The following is a 14,251-nucleotide window of genomic DNA, read 5'->3' on the forward strand; positions in this document are numbered from 1 at the left end:
AGGTCAAAGGTCAGTTTAGTGACTTTCCATTTAGCTATTGTAAGCAGTTTTTAGACTTCTATATATCATTAGCCACTCTGGAAAATTAGATTTATCCATTGTATTATATATGGGTAGTTCAAAAGAGTAAAAAAAGGGACATAAAGACTAAAATACCAAGTTTAGTCTTTAATTGGCACAACTGAACTGCTGTGAATTTGAATTTGTGCTCAGTAGATGTTTATGGAGCGCTCGCTATGGGGAAGTCGTCGTGTTGGATTCCAAGGCACAAAGACGAGGTTCTTGAAGCTCAGGTGCTGGTGCTGGGAGGTGAGACGTTCCCCGGAAACCTGGGGAAGGGGCAGAGAGAGTCTAAAGGGGAAGCGTCTAGGCCTGCCTGGGGTGAGGGTGGCAGGGAACAGGCCACAGAGGACGGGAGTCTTGAGCTGACTCCACTGCTCAGAGCAGTTTGCTCTCCGATGGGGAGAAGAGGGGTGGCTCCGGGGGTGGACGAAAAAGAAGTACAGAGTGCGGAGCCAAGGAAGAGCTTGGCACGTCCTAGAAACTGCTAGTGGTTTTTGTGGCAGCAGGCAGAGGGTGGATTAAAAAGGGAGTAAGCCTGGGTAGGAAAACCGGCTGGGACAGTGCCTCCCCAGGCCAGGCTGTTCATCAGAATCCATAAGGGGGCACTTTGAAAGCTTTCATCTGGCCGGGCCCCACCCATGGAATTTCTGATTCAGGTGGGGGTGAGGGGATCTGTCTGTGCACAGAAGCCTGGTGCTCGGCCTGGTTGAGGAAGAGCTCAGCGGGCAGTGGCGCCTGTCAAGAGAGGACTGGTGGGGGCAGGGTGGCGGGAGCTGACTTATGGCCATGGCATTGGGCTGGATGGGGCAGACAGGTGAGACCTGTTTAGGATGCAGGCTTTCCAGCACCTGAGGACCATTTGGCTGTTGGGGGTGGAAGGAGGGTGGGGCAGCCCAGCATTGTCCCAGGTTTCCCACTTGAGGGGCAAGAGAACTGAGGAGGAGGAATGGGTTTGGGCTAGGTATAATGATCGCTTGAGCCTGGAATTTGTGAGTGTCTGAGGACATTTAGGGGTTGACAACTGGGATGCACTTGGAAATGTGGGCTAGACTGGTTGAGGGTTCTGGGCCGGAGGTCTCAATGGTGCACAGGTTTCAGGCCAGTCTCGAAGCCGTGGGAATGGGTGAAACTCTTCAGAAAAAGCCTGTCATGAGAGGAGGCCAGGAAGGACATCGGGAGACATGGGAGGAGGCCTGGGAGGCCAAAGAGGGCCTGGAGGAATGAGTGAAGAGGAGGAAGAGAGGGAGCGTGGTGTCCCTCCCCTGGCCCGGCTCGCCAAGAATGTAGAGACTCCTTTCCAGTCCAGAAAGTGGCTAGAAAGGAACTGATGTCATTCCATATTCCATGTAAAGTCTTCAAGCCATTTCTGTGGTTTTTTGAGAGGCCCTCAAGAAGGCAGGCAGCATGAGACCAGGCCCCTCTCCTCTCATCTGAGCACATGGGGCGGGTGGCTTCGGCATATTCCTGAAGACAGACGGCTTCCTGGGCTCCGTGCTCCTGAAGCTGTCGCCTCGCTCCCGAGCCTCCCTTGGCCTAGGTGCAGCGTGAGTTGGAGGGTGTCAGGGTGGGGGGCGACCCTCTCTGCTCCTCTGGCCGCTTCAGGCCTGCCCCTGGAGGTCTGGCAGGTCATCTGAGTCCTGAGGCTCCTGCTCCCTGGGAAGGAACCGAACTGGGAAGGTCCCGTGAGAGCTCGTCACATTGTTTGGAGGACTGCGTTTGTTTGTCTAAATGATGCAGGGTTAGCTCTTCCTCAGGTTGAAAGCCTTGCTTTGTGGGTCGAGGAATGTGAGGAAGGAGGGAGGGTGCTGAATGGGTGTAACTTGTGTGGAACTGGGTAAACTTGGGTGTGTTTACTTACCAGGCTGGGTTTCAGCTGCGGGGCCCTGATGACCGGTGGCATTGCCGGCAGAGGCCCCGGGCCCGGTGGGTGTGGTTGGCCTGGGGAATCCAGCCCAGGAGGGCGTTTGTGCTCCCTCCAGAAGAGAAGCAGACGTTGGGTTCCATCTGTCCTAGTACTCCTCAGCATTTACTGTGACTTTTAGCTGAAAGCAACCAGTGAAACAGTCCTGCTGAGCGCTCTCGAGTGGATGGTTGCAGTGGAGAGTTCAGGGTTATTTTCAGGGCCAGACTCATTGAATTAACCAGCTGTTCAAAGTAGGAGTCCCAGGCCCCGGGTCCCCTGGGGTTCTGGCCTTGGAGACTCTCTGTGTGGTGTTTGGTGGGTTACTGAGCCCTCTGAGCTTGTGTTTGGGGATCAATAAAACAAAAGGCTTCGGTTGGCTTAGTGACTTTAATGTTACTTCTCAGAGCCCCAGGCTTCTGTGGAAGGACCTGAGGGACCTCAGCTGTAGCCCCCAGCTCGGCTCTCCCCAGAACACCTCCCCCTTTACCTGTTCGGCATGGTGGGCGGCCGCCTTGATGGAAGCTTCCTGCAGCTTTCAGAACAACTTTGGCAAACAACCTGGAGTAGCCAGTCTTCAAGGACCCTTTCAGTTCTCAAATTCTATAGTGGCCGAGTCTTGATAAATTGGCGTAGTCCATTAATGATTTCAGCTTTATGAGATTAGCAATAATTATTTTCTAAAGCAGACCTGAGGTAGGAAATAGTAGCCCATGGCAACAAGGATGTGAGGAGTGTGGGTGTGTGTCTGAGAGGTGTGTGTCTGCATGTTTGTTTTTGAGGCTTCTGTCCACCTATTTGCATGGGTGTGTGTTTCTCAGTGTGTGTCACTGTCCCCCGGGTCATTCTCCCTTTCCCTCTCTCTCTCTCAAATCTTACCTATCGTATGCAAGCTCAGCAAGCTCCTGCTCTTAGCTATCTTAGCTAGCTGTCAAAAATTAAAGCAACCCAAAAAACTTAGGGAGTCATGATGTATATATATATATTACATATACATATAAACACACACACACACACACATATATATACACATTTTTTTTGTTAAGTGAGCCAATTTATATTAACTAATAGATTAATGGTTATGCTCCTCAACCAATTTTGCCCTTGTCTTAGCACTGGCGCCTTGAACTGTGTTTATACTTATTCTCTATTTCCTCCAACATCTTGTTATGAAAATTTTAAGCATACAGCAAAATTGAAAGAACTTTACAGTGAGCTTCTGTCCTACCACCTAGATTCTAGCATGAACATTCTACCATATTTCTTGTATCACCTCTATCCATCTTGCCGTCCTTCTAGCCAGCCCTCAACCCATCTTACTTTTTGGAGCGTTTTAGAGTAAATTGCGTACATCAGTGCATGTCCTCCTAAATAATTTAGTATGCCTATTGTTAAGAGTTCCATATTTGCTTAGTTCTTTGTGTAAAATTACCAGACAGTGAAACACACAAATCTTAAGTCTGCATTCTCTGAGGTTTAAAAAGTGCTTAACACCTGTGTAACCCAAATTCCATCAAGATACAGAATGTTGCCACCACCCCAGAACAGTCCCTCCAGTACCTTCCTAGTCACTCCTGCCTGCCCCTGCCCCAAGGCAACTACTACTCTGATTTTTTCCCACCTTATGTTAGTTTTACTATCCCAGCCCTTCATTCAGAGGGGTGCATACAGAATGCACTCATTTGTGTAATGCCTCTTTCACTCAGCCCAGTGCTTTAGAGATTCCTTCATGTTCTCGCTTGTGTCAGTAGATGATTCTTTTTATTGGTAAATAGTATTCCATTGTATGAGTATACCACAGTTTTATTTCTTTTTTTTAATTCATTCTTATATTAATGGGCATCTAGTCTGTTTCCAGTATTTGGCCATAATGAGCACTCTGATGCTCATCTCAGCTCTGCTTCTGGGGAACTTGGAGGCCCTGGGGCCAGTTTTCTTTGGGAAATGAGGGTTAGACGCTGGACAGCCTCTCAGGCTTCCTCTGGATCTGGGATCCTGGGCTGTTGAGCCTTTGGATTCAGAATCTTTCCTGGTTCTGTTTAATGTCTCCATGGGTGTGCTTCTGAATTCGTGTTCCTGTTGGCCTTGTTATGTCCAGGACATTGGGGCACCCTGTAGGGGTCCCCATTGAGAGAAGCCACTGATACTTGAGCAGAGAGATACAGATATACACAGATGCTCATGCAGCTCCAGGCTACAGGTTGGCTGGGTTAGTGGGAAGACCATGATGACTACAAGGAGATGCCTTTCCTTCTTAGTAACCCGGCACTGTGCCCGATATGTACATAATAGATGCTTAGCAAGTGTTTATTGAATGAATGAGTGAACAGATGACCAGGTGAATGAACAAACACATGGCTACAGGAGACCGTGCGATGTGGGGTCTGGGTGGAAGAGCAGACATAGTGCATGATGCAGACAGGATGCCCAGAGGAGAGAGAAGGATGACTCATGGGACCCTATGATGAGAGCTGTAGTATAAGGACATGGCAGTCATCTTGTGTTTGTCGAGCAGCACTCAGGTGCCACTGATGAATTTTGGAGAGTGCGACCGGCCCCTGCTCAGTATGTGAGTGTGAATATTAGATGTATGTATTAGTCTGCTCGGGCTGCCAGAACAGTATACCACAGACTGGGGGCTCAAACAGCATGTATTTTCTCACAGGCCTGGAGGCTGGGCAATCCGAGATCAAAGCATTGGCAGGGTTGGAATGTGGTGAGGGCTTCTCCCCTTGGGTTGCAGGTGGCTGTCTTCTCACTGTGGACTCACATGGCCTTTCTTTGTTGTGTGCAGGTGGAGAGGGAGCCACTGCAAGCTCTCTGGCATCTCTTCTTATAAGGACATTAATCTTGTCACATCAGGTCCTATGACCTCATTTTACCTTTTACCTCTTAAAGACCCTATCTCCAAATACAGTCACTTTGGGGATTAGGGCCTCTACATATGAACTGAGGTGTGTGGATGTGTGTGTGTGTGTGTGTGTGTGTGTGTGTGTTTTGGAGGGGTTAATTTAGTCCATAGCAAACGGTTGTACCTAAAGACTCGCCTATCAGCACTGAGCCAGGTGTACCAATTGCCTGTTGGGAATTGAGCTGGCAGCTTCATCTGGACTTCTGTGTTTCCCACAGTAGGAATCCTTGGCTGCTGACCAATGTAATAAGACTATGATAACACTGCTGTAATTATACTTAGCATTTTGCAGACTGCTTTCAAGTACACAGTCTAGTTTAACCCCCAGTAAGCCTATAAAGCAGGTATTGTTGTGCCTATTTTATGAATGAGAAAAATGAGGCCCAAGAAGTTGAGCATTTGGCCCAGAGCCCCATAGTCCATCCGTGGGGAACCAAATCTGTCTGCTGCAATTCTTGTACACAGCACTCAGATCTTCCCGGTAAGGGACTCACACATTTCCTTGCCACTCCCAGGCTTGCATTTTTTAAGGTGTATTTAGGAGGCTTTGGGAATTCTGTTTCCTAAAAATGAAGCTTCTGGCCTGGTGCATTGCAGATACGCTAAAGATTACCTCGTAAGCGAACAATTAGGTAAAAGTATTCCTGATGAAGGAACTGACCCAGTGGGCAGAAACAGACCTTTCTGTCTAATCACCTGACCATCTGTGCTTTTGTTTTTAAAGTGCTGAAATGAAGCCTGTCTTGTTCTGTTGGTCAGTACAACAGGGTTTGGATTCCTGATCCTGAAGAAGTTTGGAAGTCTGCTGAAATAGCAAAGGACTACAGAGTTGGTGACAAAGTCCTGCGACTCCTGCTGGAGGATGGAACGGTGAGGGTCCTTGATGGCTACAGCGACCATGATGTGTCAAAGGGTAACCGGGGTTGGGCGGCAGATGCCTCATTGGGAGCAGCCCAGAGGAGAACACCTGAAGGAGTACCCCAAATGGCCAGCCAGTGCTGGGGATCCACTGATGTGTTTGTATCACTTCGTCTTCCCTCCCACCCACCCTGCCCCCACCCCATTCTGCCCTACAATGAAGGCATAAAGTGCCCTACATTGACCGGGCCTCTGTCGCAAGGGTCCATATGCCATAGATAGGTCTGTGCCTTGTGCTGCATTTCCAGGATTCAGCATTGTTGGGAGAATGCTGAAAACTCATTAGCCATTTTGGTTTCTGGGGTCTCAGCACAAGACTGGGTGAAGATAAGAAACTTGGAGGGATGTAGTTTGAGCCCAAGGCATAAACTGGTAGAGAAAAACATCAAGATAGGAAGAGGAAGAGAAATAGAAGAGAGAGATAGAAAAGAAGAAGGGAGAGGGAGGTGTAGGGGGGACCGGGGAAGAGAAAGTCGGTCTGTAGATGGATAGAAACATGTAAGAATTGGGACCTCCAGGAGGGAGCGTGACAGGATGCTTAGGGCATTGACAGGGAGATGGCACAAGAGGACGGGAATGCCCAGCTTTGTTCGACATTATGAGGAGCCCCTGCTAGTGCTGGTGCGGCAAGGGAGAGGCGAAGGGGGAGCGGGCAGGTCAGCAGTTGTACCTGTGGTGGAGCGTGTGGTGAGGAGTCCTTTCAAAGGCCACAGATGCCCTTTGAGTACCAGCTTCTGCAGATTTTACCTTTGCTTTCAGTATCCATCGTGAGTCATCCTTTCCCCCCATGGCTCTGAGGACCTCCCACTGGATCTGTAGCTAGGGTGACCTTATGATTTTAGAATCAAGTATCTGGATACAGAGCTGGACAGAGGATTCGTGCTCTAGCTGAGTGCCAGACGTGGTTGGGGAATATCATTTCAATATTAAAAAGCTGGAATTTCCAAGGCATGTAAATAGCCTCTGTAGAGACAGAACACAGTATTTCCAATCAGACTGTGCTGGATTTGAGAGTCATTGCCTGAGATCCTGGGAAGTGATTAAGGGCACATCGTCTAGAATCAGACTCTGGATTCAAATCCTGCCATGCCACTCTCTAAATCTGTGACAGCGAGCCCCTCAGTTTCCTCATGTGTAAAGTGAAGTTAATGACAGTGTGACATCACAGGGTTGCTGAAGATCAAGTGAGATAATCCACGTGTGTGTGTGTAAATGTGAGAGACATGTAGCGAGAGGAGCCTGTGTTTCCACTGAGCCTTTGCTCTCGCATCAGCAACTCCTCGCAGCCTTTGTAGAGAACTTCCCGGCACCAAGAGCATTCTGGTTAGGGAGCAGACGGCTTTGTCTGGGGAGAAAAGTCTCAAGGCAGCAGCTGCAGCTTTAGTAATATCAGCAGGGCTTCAGATGGCCGCCTTCCTGGCCCTGAACCCCCTGCTCGGGGGAGGTGGGGCAGAGGCAGGTGCGATGGCAGGCAGCCAGCCTGCTCTTGAGCTTAACCCTTTGTCCATACCGCGAAGGACAAAGCCTGCTCTGTGTGGGAAAATGTCACCTCTGCCTCCAACCGCCAGTCTGATGTTCTTCACATTTTCCCCCTCCTCCAAAGACTGTTCATTCGTCTTTCTCTCTCTCTCCCCCTCTCTGTTTCTCTCACACATCACGCACTCACAATGGCTGAAGTGGAAAAGGAGATCGTTGATTTAAAACAGATAATAGAAAAACTCAGGGAAAGTGAAAATTGTGTATGAGCATTTTTCTTGGTTTTAAGTGCCCTGGTGCTGAGTGTTTGGCATGGGGTCTGCACTGTGGGTGCTGGCTAAGGGGCAGCTGGGTCACCTTGTGGAGCGGGTCCAGGATGAGGTATCAAAAGGAAGACAGTCTGGAAGGTGGAAGGGAAAAAAGCTTGCTGGGTGACCGAGCTCCAATCCCTTCCCCAAGCTGTGGAAGGAAAGTGAGGGAAGTTAGAACAGGTGGTAATAAGGTCCCTCAATGCCCTGACTTTTGGAAGGCCCGGTTGTCTGTGGTATCCACACCGCAAGGCATGCTAATCTCGCCTTCATTCTGCTCAGGCAGCTACTTTAGGAATATGAGGTGAAACCCGGCAGCAGAGAGGCCAGCTGGCAAGTTCCTCAGCCCAGGGCTGAGGATGATGGCCACAGGCAGCCCTGCAGGGGCAACACGGGAGTCACCCGCTGCGGGACCTCTCCCAGGGAGACCACCACCCACGTGGGCTCCTTCAGACACTTCTCACCACCCAGCGTGGCAACTTCCAGTAGAGATGGAGCAACCTTAGAGCTGCAAGGGACCTTAGGTCCTTGTGTCATTTTAGCAGAATCCTGTTTTCAAACGAAAACTTCCGTAACACCCCACATCTAAACCATGTACAAGTGGAGCCCCTGTGGGATGGAGGAGTCAGGGGTGGAGAGCCCAGGTTTCTGCCCATATGACTTCCCTCTCATCCTTCATTGAAGCCTCTGTAGCTCCGAGGGCCTCTGATCTGTTCCAGCCAGTCTTTTCACAGATGAGAGAAGAGAGGCTCAGAGACGGTGAGTAACTCACCCTAGGCACACAGCCAATATCCTGGTCCCCTGGCTCCCACTTTCCAATAGTCAGCCATAAAGATTAATTTCTCTTTGCCATATATAAGTTTGTTTTTCGGAGTGTCAGCTGTCACTATAATGAGGGGAGGGGATGGATAGGACAGAGGACAGTGGTTCAGCAGAAGCAAGCATCTTTCACTTTCGGAACTTGAATTTCCTCCTGTCCACAGGAGCTGGACTATTCCATTGATCCAGAATCTCTGCCTCCTCTTCGGAACCCAGACATCCTCGTGGGTGAGAATGACCTCACGGCCCTCAGCTATCTGCACGAGCCTGCAGTGCTCCACAATCTCAGAATCCGCTTTGCAGAATCCAAACTCATTTACACCTACAGCGGTAAGGAGAACGATTCTAGAAGAGCAAGAATGATGCCGAAACCTAATGCCTGATGTCTAGAGCACCCTCATTATGTTCAGTATTGTGTTTATGTTAGAAATATTGACCTATGTCAAAATATGTAATCACACCTAAACATTTACCAAAATTTCTATCTAAAAGGTACAGACATTTGATCTTCTAGAGTTTGTTGTAAATACAGGTGTCTAGGTGGGGAGAATCTTCAGCAACTTGAAAATCTTCACCAAAGAACTAAGATTGGACCAAGAAAAATATGTGTGGCTAAAGCTGGTGTTTGGGTTTCTCGTTGGATTTGATAAATTTATTACTTATTTTGGGCAATGATATTATATTTACATCGAGAATTACAAAAGCCTCTCAGTTTTAGGGCATTCTTTTGTGTCATCTCATCTAACCCTCAGAGTAGCCCAGAACTGTAGGTGGATTGGCAGGGAACCGAGATCCAGAACATTAGGGGACCTGCCCAAAGTCACAGAGAAGGTTTAGTAAGTGGCAGAGCTGGGGTTTCTCTGAGAGAAAGAACCTGGAGAAGTGGGTAACTGTAGGAATCCCTTCACTGCATCTGACATCTTTCTTCAGGAATCATCTTGGTGGCCATGAATCCTTACAAGCAGTTGCCGATATATGGAGATGCCATCATCCACGCCTACAGCGGGCAGAACATGGGTGACATGGACCCGCACATATTCGCCGTGGCGGAAGAGGCGTACAAGCAGATGGCCAGGTACCTCCTGCCAGGCGGGGCTTCCTCTTGCTCTCCCAAAGCTGCCTGTGTTTGCTGGGCCCTCACAGGGGAAGGGAGGCATCTGGCTTGGTCTCATTAAAAGTGACCATCAGACCGGAGCGGGCCCTTCGTAGAGGAGACCACCCTTTACCCAGTAGCAAATGACCGTTGCGTGTGACTGACCTGTCTGAACTGAGTTTCCTGGCTTTTGTTCTTTCTGCATAGTCAAAAGTTGGTCCCGCCAATCTGGAAATAGCATATACTTCTCTTGCAGTGTCTTTGGTTGGAAGAATGTTGATTTATTCCCCACTGTGAGAAGTTTACACTTTTTCCCCCATCCAAAGCAGCAGAATCTAACGATAGATGAGCACAGGTTTTAGCTGTAGGAGATTTGGGGTTTTATCCTAATTTTGCCACTTGTTTTTTGTATGGCCTTGTGGAGTTCTTGTTTTGCGAGCAAACGTTTATTCAAAGCCTGCTGTGGACTGGGCACTGTGCAGGCATTCCCACACATCATCCTGGGGGTCCTTAGCCTAGCCTGTGACGAAGATGCCTGGGCAGTAAACTGAGATTTGAGAGTTATCTGCCCAAGGTCACCCAGCACGTAAAAACAGAGCTGGGATTTGTGCTCAGATTTTTTGACTCCACGAGCAATTTCTTTTCCCATAACTGTCCTCTTTTGGCTTCAGTGTCCTCATCTGTAAAGCATGAAGAATAAAAACACCATCTCATCTTTGTAGATCCTTTTACTTTCGCAAAAGAACTATCACAGACAGTGGTGTCCTTTGTCTTGTGACACCCCTGTGAAGTCAGTTGAGCGGCCGTCGCTGCCCTCATTTCACAGGTGGAAGCCTGAAGCCCAGGCCCTGGACCTGCTAATTATTTACTGCATAACCCTGGGCATGGTACCTGATCTCCCTCAGCTGTGTCCTCGTCTGTGCGCTAGATGCTTAGCACCCATTCCAAGCTCCACTGCTTATAATCAGGAAAAAATAATGGTGGCTTAAACAAGGTAGAAGTATATGCTTCTCTCTTGTAGAGAAGTCTGATGGGCAGTCTGGGGCTAGCCTGGCACCTCTACCAAGTCACCAGGGACCCAGTGCCTTCCAGCTCCCCTGTCCCTGGGGTGGGACCCTCATCCTCAGGGCCAAGCTACTGCTCAGCCAGATCCTCCATATTCTAGGTGACAGAGTGTCCTAGGGCAAGAGTGTGCCCCTCCCTGTTAAGGAGACTTCCCAGAAGCCCCACAGAGCACTTCTGCTCGTAGCTCATTGGCCATGCCTAGCCGCAAGGGAGGCTGGGATGTGTAGTCTTTTATATGAGCAGCAACATGCCTGCTAAAAATTGGGGCATAGTCCCTAAGTAGGAAGGCAAAGGTGAATGTTGGGTAGAGAATTACCCATTACCAATTAATAACCAATTACCTTCGTTTATTCTGCAGCAAGGTTCCTTCCTACCTTAAAACGCCCGTGGTTGTAGGATTTGCCCTGGCTCCCTGCAAATCTCCAGGGCATCTGCATGATTAGAGTCCCCGGCTCAGAGTCTCATGGGCCAGGGCTGCTCCTCGACATCAGCAGGATGAGCTCATTGGAGCTGCAGGGCTGAGCCAGGTTCAAGCTTGAAGAGCCAGTTTTCTCCCCAGGAGTCTGTCTAAGTGTAATAGCAGAACTGAATAGAAGGCAGGCTCATGCTGGACTTGCTGATGCTAGATTGGGAGTCAGGAGATTTGGGCTGTAGTAACCCTAGTACCGTTCTTCCCGGCCAGGGGACATGAGCTGTCGCTCACCTCAGCATCTGAGCTTCCCATTTTGGACCAGGAGCCCTATCTCTAAGGCCCCCCCAGCATTCACAAGGAGGCTGTGTGCCCTGGGTCAAATCACTTTACCTCTCTGAGTCACCCTTTTCTTGTCTGTAAAATGGATATATATGGCATAGGATCTTTCTGAGGCTCAAATGAGAATCCCTGTAAAGTATTCACCAAGCACCTGGCACAAAAGCAGTGCTAGATACATAGAACAGCATTATAATAAGATTCTACCATCACCGTCTTATGGCATGAAAAGTTTGACGCATTTTTTAAAATCTCTAAATTATGTAACAGAGCCTATTGGCTTATGGAGCACATAGGTTTCCAAGCATATTTTCAATAATTACTCTCCAAATAATGTCTTTAAAATATTTTTATAGTTAAGTGGGGCTATGTGGAAAGGAGTTGACATAGGCTGAGACTGCTGTCCTTGGAGTCCTGCTGGTAAGGTTGGCCATGGCTGGCCTCTGGGAGCTCGGATTTCAGGAAGGTTCCCACCATTTCCTAATTGATAAGAGTGGCTCATTGCACCTAAGCTTAAGCGGTTTGTGTAAATGATGTGGTTCTTGCTGAACACCTGCTTTCCTTCTGGGCATCTGGAGCTTTGGTATACGCTAGGCAGAGGAAGCCTACGTGACCAGCCCCCGATAGAAACCCTGGGCGCTGAGTCTCTGAAGAGCTTCCCCGGTAGGTGGCCTTTCGCAGGTGTTGTCACAGTTCATCGCGGGAGGAGTTACATGTGTCCTGTGGGACTCCACTGGGAGAGGGCTCTTGGAAGTTTACTCCTGGCTTCTCTGCACGTGACAGCATGTGCCTTTCCCTTTGCTGATTTCCTTATATCCTTTAGATGCAATAAGTCTAGCCATGAGTACAACTATGTGCCAAGTCCTGGGAGTCCTCCTAGCAGATCACTGGCCTGGGATTGGTCTGGGGGACCCTCAACACAGGGGACATAACAGGAAACAAAGTTGTGTGTTCAGCGTGATCACACAGAAAAACTAGAAGAAAACTCTGGAATGCTAAAAACAGTTACTTTTGAGTGCTGAAACAAAATTTCCCTTCTTCCAGCTTGTCTGCATTTTTCTTAATGAGTATATATTGTCTTTTTAATACGAAGAAATGAACATTTAAAAATCCTTTCTTTTTTTGGCTTTAGAAACAATAAAAATCAGTCAATAATTGTGAGCGGGGAGTCGGGTGCTGGAAAGACAGTGTCCGCTCGCTATGCCATGAGGTACTTTGCCACTGTCAGCAAGTCGAGCAGTAATACGCATGTGGAGGACAAGGTTCTGGCGTCGAACCCCATTACTGAGGTGTGTACCCTGCGGGGGGTGGGGAGCAGGGTCAAAGGTAGTGGTGTGTGATGGTGGAGAGGCGGGTTGGTTTGTGTATGTGTTGTCTTGGGTAGCTCAAATTCCCACCCTTTCAAGACCAAAGAAGTGAGGGCAGGAAGGAGCCTGGAAGTCTGTTTTCTGGTGGGATTTGAAGGAGTCTGAGGCAGAGATTGCTGCTTCCAAGGCTCTTCTCCTCTACCTGCTGAGCTAGAAACTCGACTGTCCGATTTCAGGAGTCCCCTGTTCGCACTTATTCCCCAGGGGAAGCGTCCTTAACCACAGACTCTGCTGGTGCACTGAGCCCACTGTGTGCTCCAGCCAGCGGGCACCAGCTTTCAAGAGCTGATTGTGAAATATTCAGGAGTTGTTTTTGCGAGCTGATTGTTAACCCTTTGGTAGTTTGAAGTCAGTGTGATGGGAGTATTTTACACCTTACAAATTGGTGAATGCCTCCTGTCAAGGCTCTTCCTCCTCCACCCCCCGAGAGCTGATTCATCAGCACACTGCTGACTGGACCGGAGGTTTGGGCAAGGTCACCACGACGACGGCACCATGGGGAATGAGACAACCCTGAGGGAAGAGGCGGCATCCGAAAGGCTCACGGGAGGGCCCAAAGGCCAACTCTGGCTGCCTCGCAAAATGAGGAGGGATTTGGGTTGATTTGGAAACATAGCAGATAATTAAGAACATTAGATTCTTAGACCTTTTCTCCCTGTTTTCTCAAAGCAGAATCCTCACTGGATATTTATCAGTCTGCTTATTTTGTGTAAGTCACTGTGCCAGATAATAGAAGCAGTAATGGAAAAGAATAATAAGGCTCAGTCCCCAAGTTTTAACAGTCCTGTAACATCAGCATATTTTAAAGTTAAAGAGAAACGTAAACCACAATCTAAGATAGCAATAGAAAAGTTGGCAAGAGGGACTGCCCAGTTAGATGCCCAGTGGGTAAATGTGTGTGAGTGTTTGTTTAGGGTTGGTCTCGCCCGCTAGACTGTCGGCTCCGTGAAGGCAGGACCACATCTACATGGTTCATCTTGGCCTACTGAGCATGTGGCCCGTAGCAGGTGCTCGGTCAATATATATTGTCAGAAAGCATGGTGACCTGGTCAGGAAGAGCAGCATGTGTTCCTAAGAAGGGTGCTTCTAGATGGAGGGTGCTCAGGAATGGGGAGGGGACAGGCCGAGGAGAGACGGAATTTAAGAGTAGAAGTAAAAAGTAAAAATCATGCTCGTAGTGGAAGGGATGGGAGAGGGCAGTCTTTGGTTGAGTGGAACGTTTGAGTAGAGAAGTGGTAAGGGATGAGGAGAGAAATAAAGGTTGGATGAAGGATGTGGAATTTTAATTAAGCATCTATAATATTTGGGACGTGGATGAATTGAGGCACTTTCTTGTATCTCATTTAATCCCCACAACTCTGTAACATACATATTATACTCATATTACAAGTAGAGAAATTGAGAGTTGGAAAGATGAAATCACGTTTCTAGCATCACACGGATAGTAAAACAGGAACCTAGGGCCATGTAACATCAGAACCCGGGCTCTTTCTGATCCTGCTCAGCGTCTCCCAGCAAGACTGGGGAGAGCCTTGATTGGCAGGCTGAGGATGTGTCAGGTTCCCTGTAAGCCTGGGCTGCTT

The 14,251-nt window shown here is 48.7% G+C and overlaps 1 protein-coding gene across 1 annotated transcript in view; it reads left to right on the top strand.

The window, feature by feature from the left end:
- The window catches only part of MYO5C (myosin VC), a 92,526-nt gene that overhangs the window by 4,997 nt on the left and 73,278 nt on the right, over positions 1–14,251 (top strand). The window contains exons 2-5 of the mRNA XM_014850527.3: positions 5,634–5,744; positions 8,560–8,725; positions 9,326–9,470; positions 12,434–12,590. Of these exons, the coding sequence (XP_014706013.3) occupies positions 5,634–5,744; positions 8,560–8,725; positions 9,326–9,470; positions 12,434–12,590 (579 nt within the window). The remainder of the gene's footprint in view (positions 1–5,633; positions 5,745–8,559; positions 8,726–9,325; positions 9,471–12,433; positions 12,591–14,251) is intronic.

The sequence above is a fragment of the Equus asinus genome, chromosome 2 (genome assembly GCF_041296235.1).
Source record: "Equus asinus isolate D_3611 breed Donkey chromosome 2, EquAss-T2T_v2, whole genome shotgun sequence".
NCBI lineage: Eukaryota > Metazoa > Chordata > Mammalia > Perissodactyla > Equidae > Equus > Equus asinus.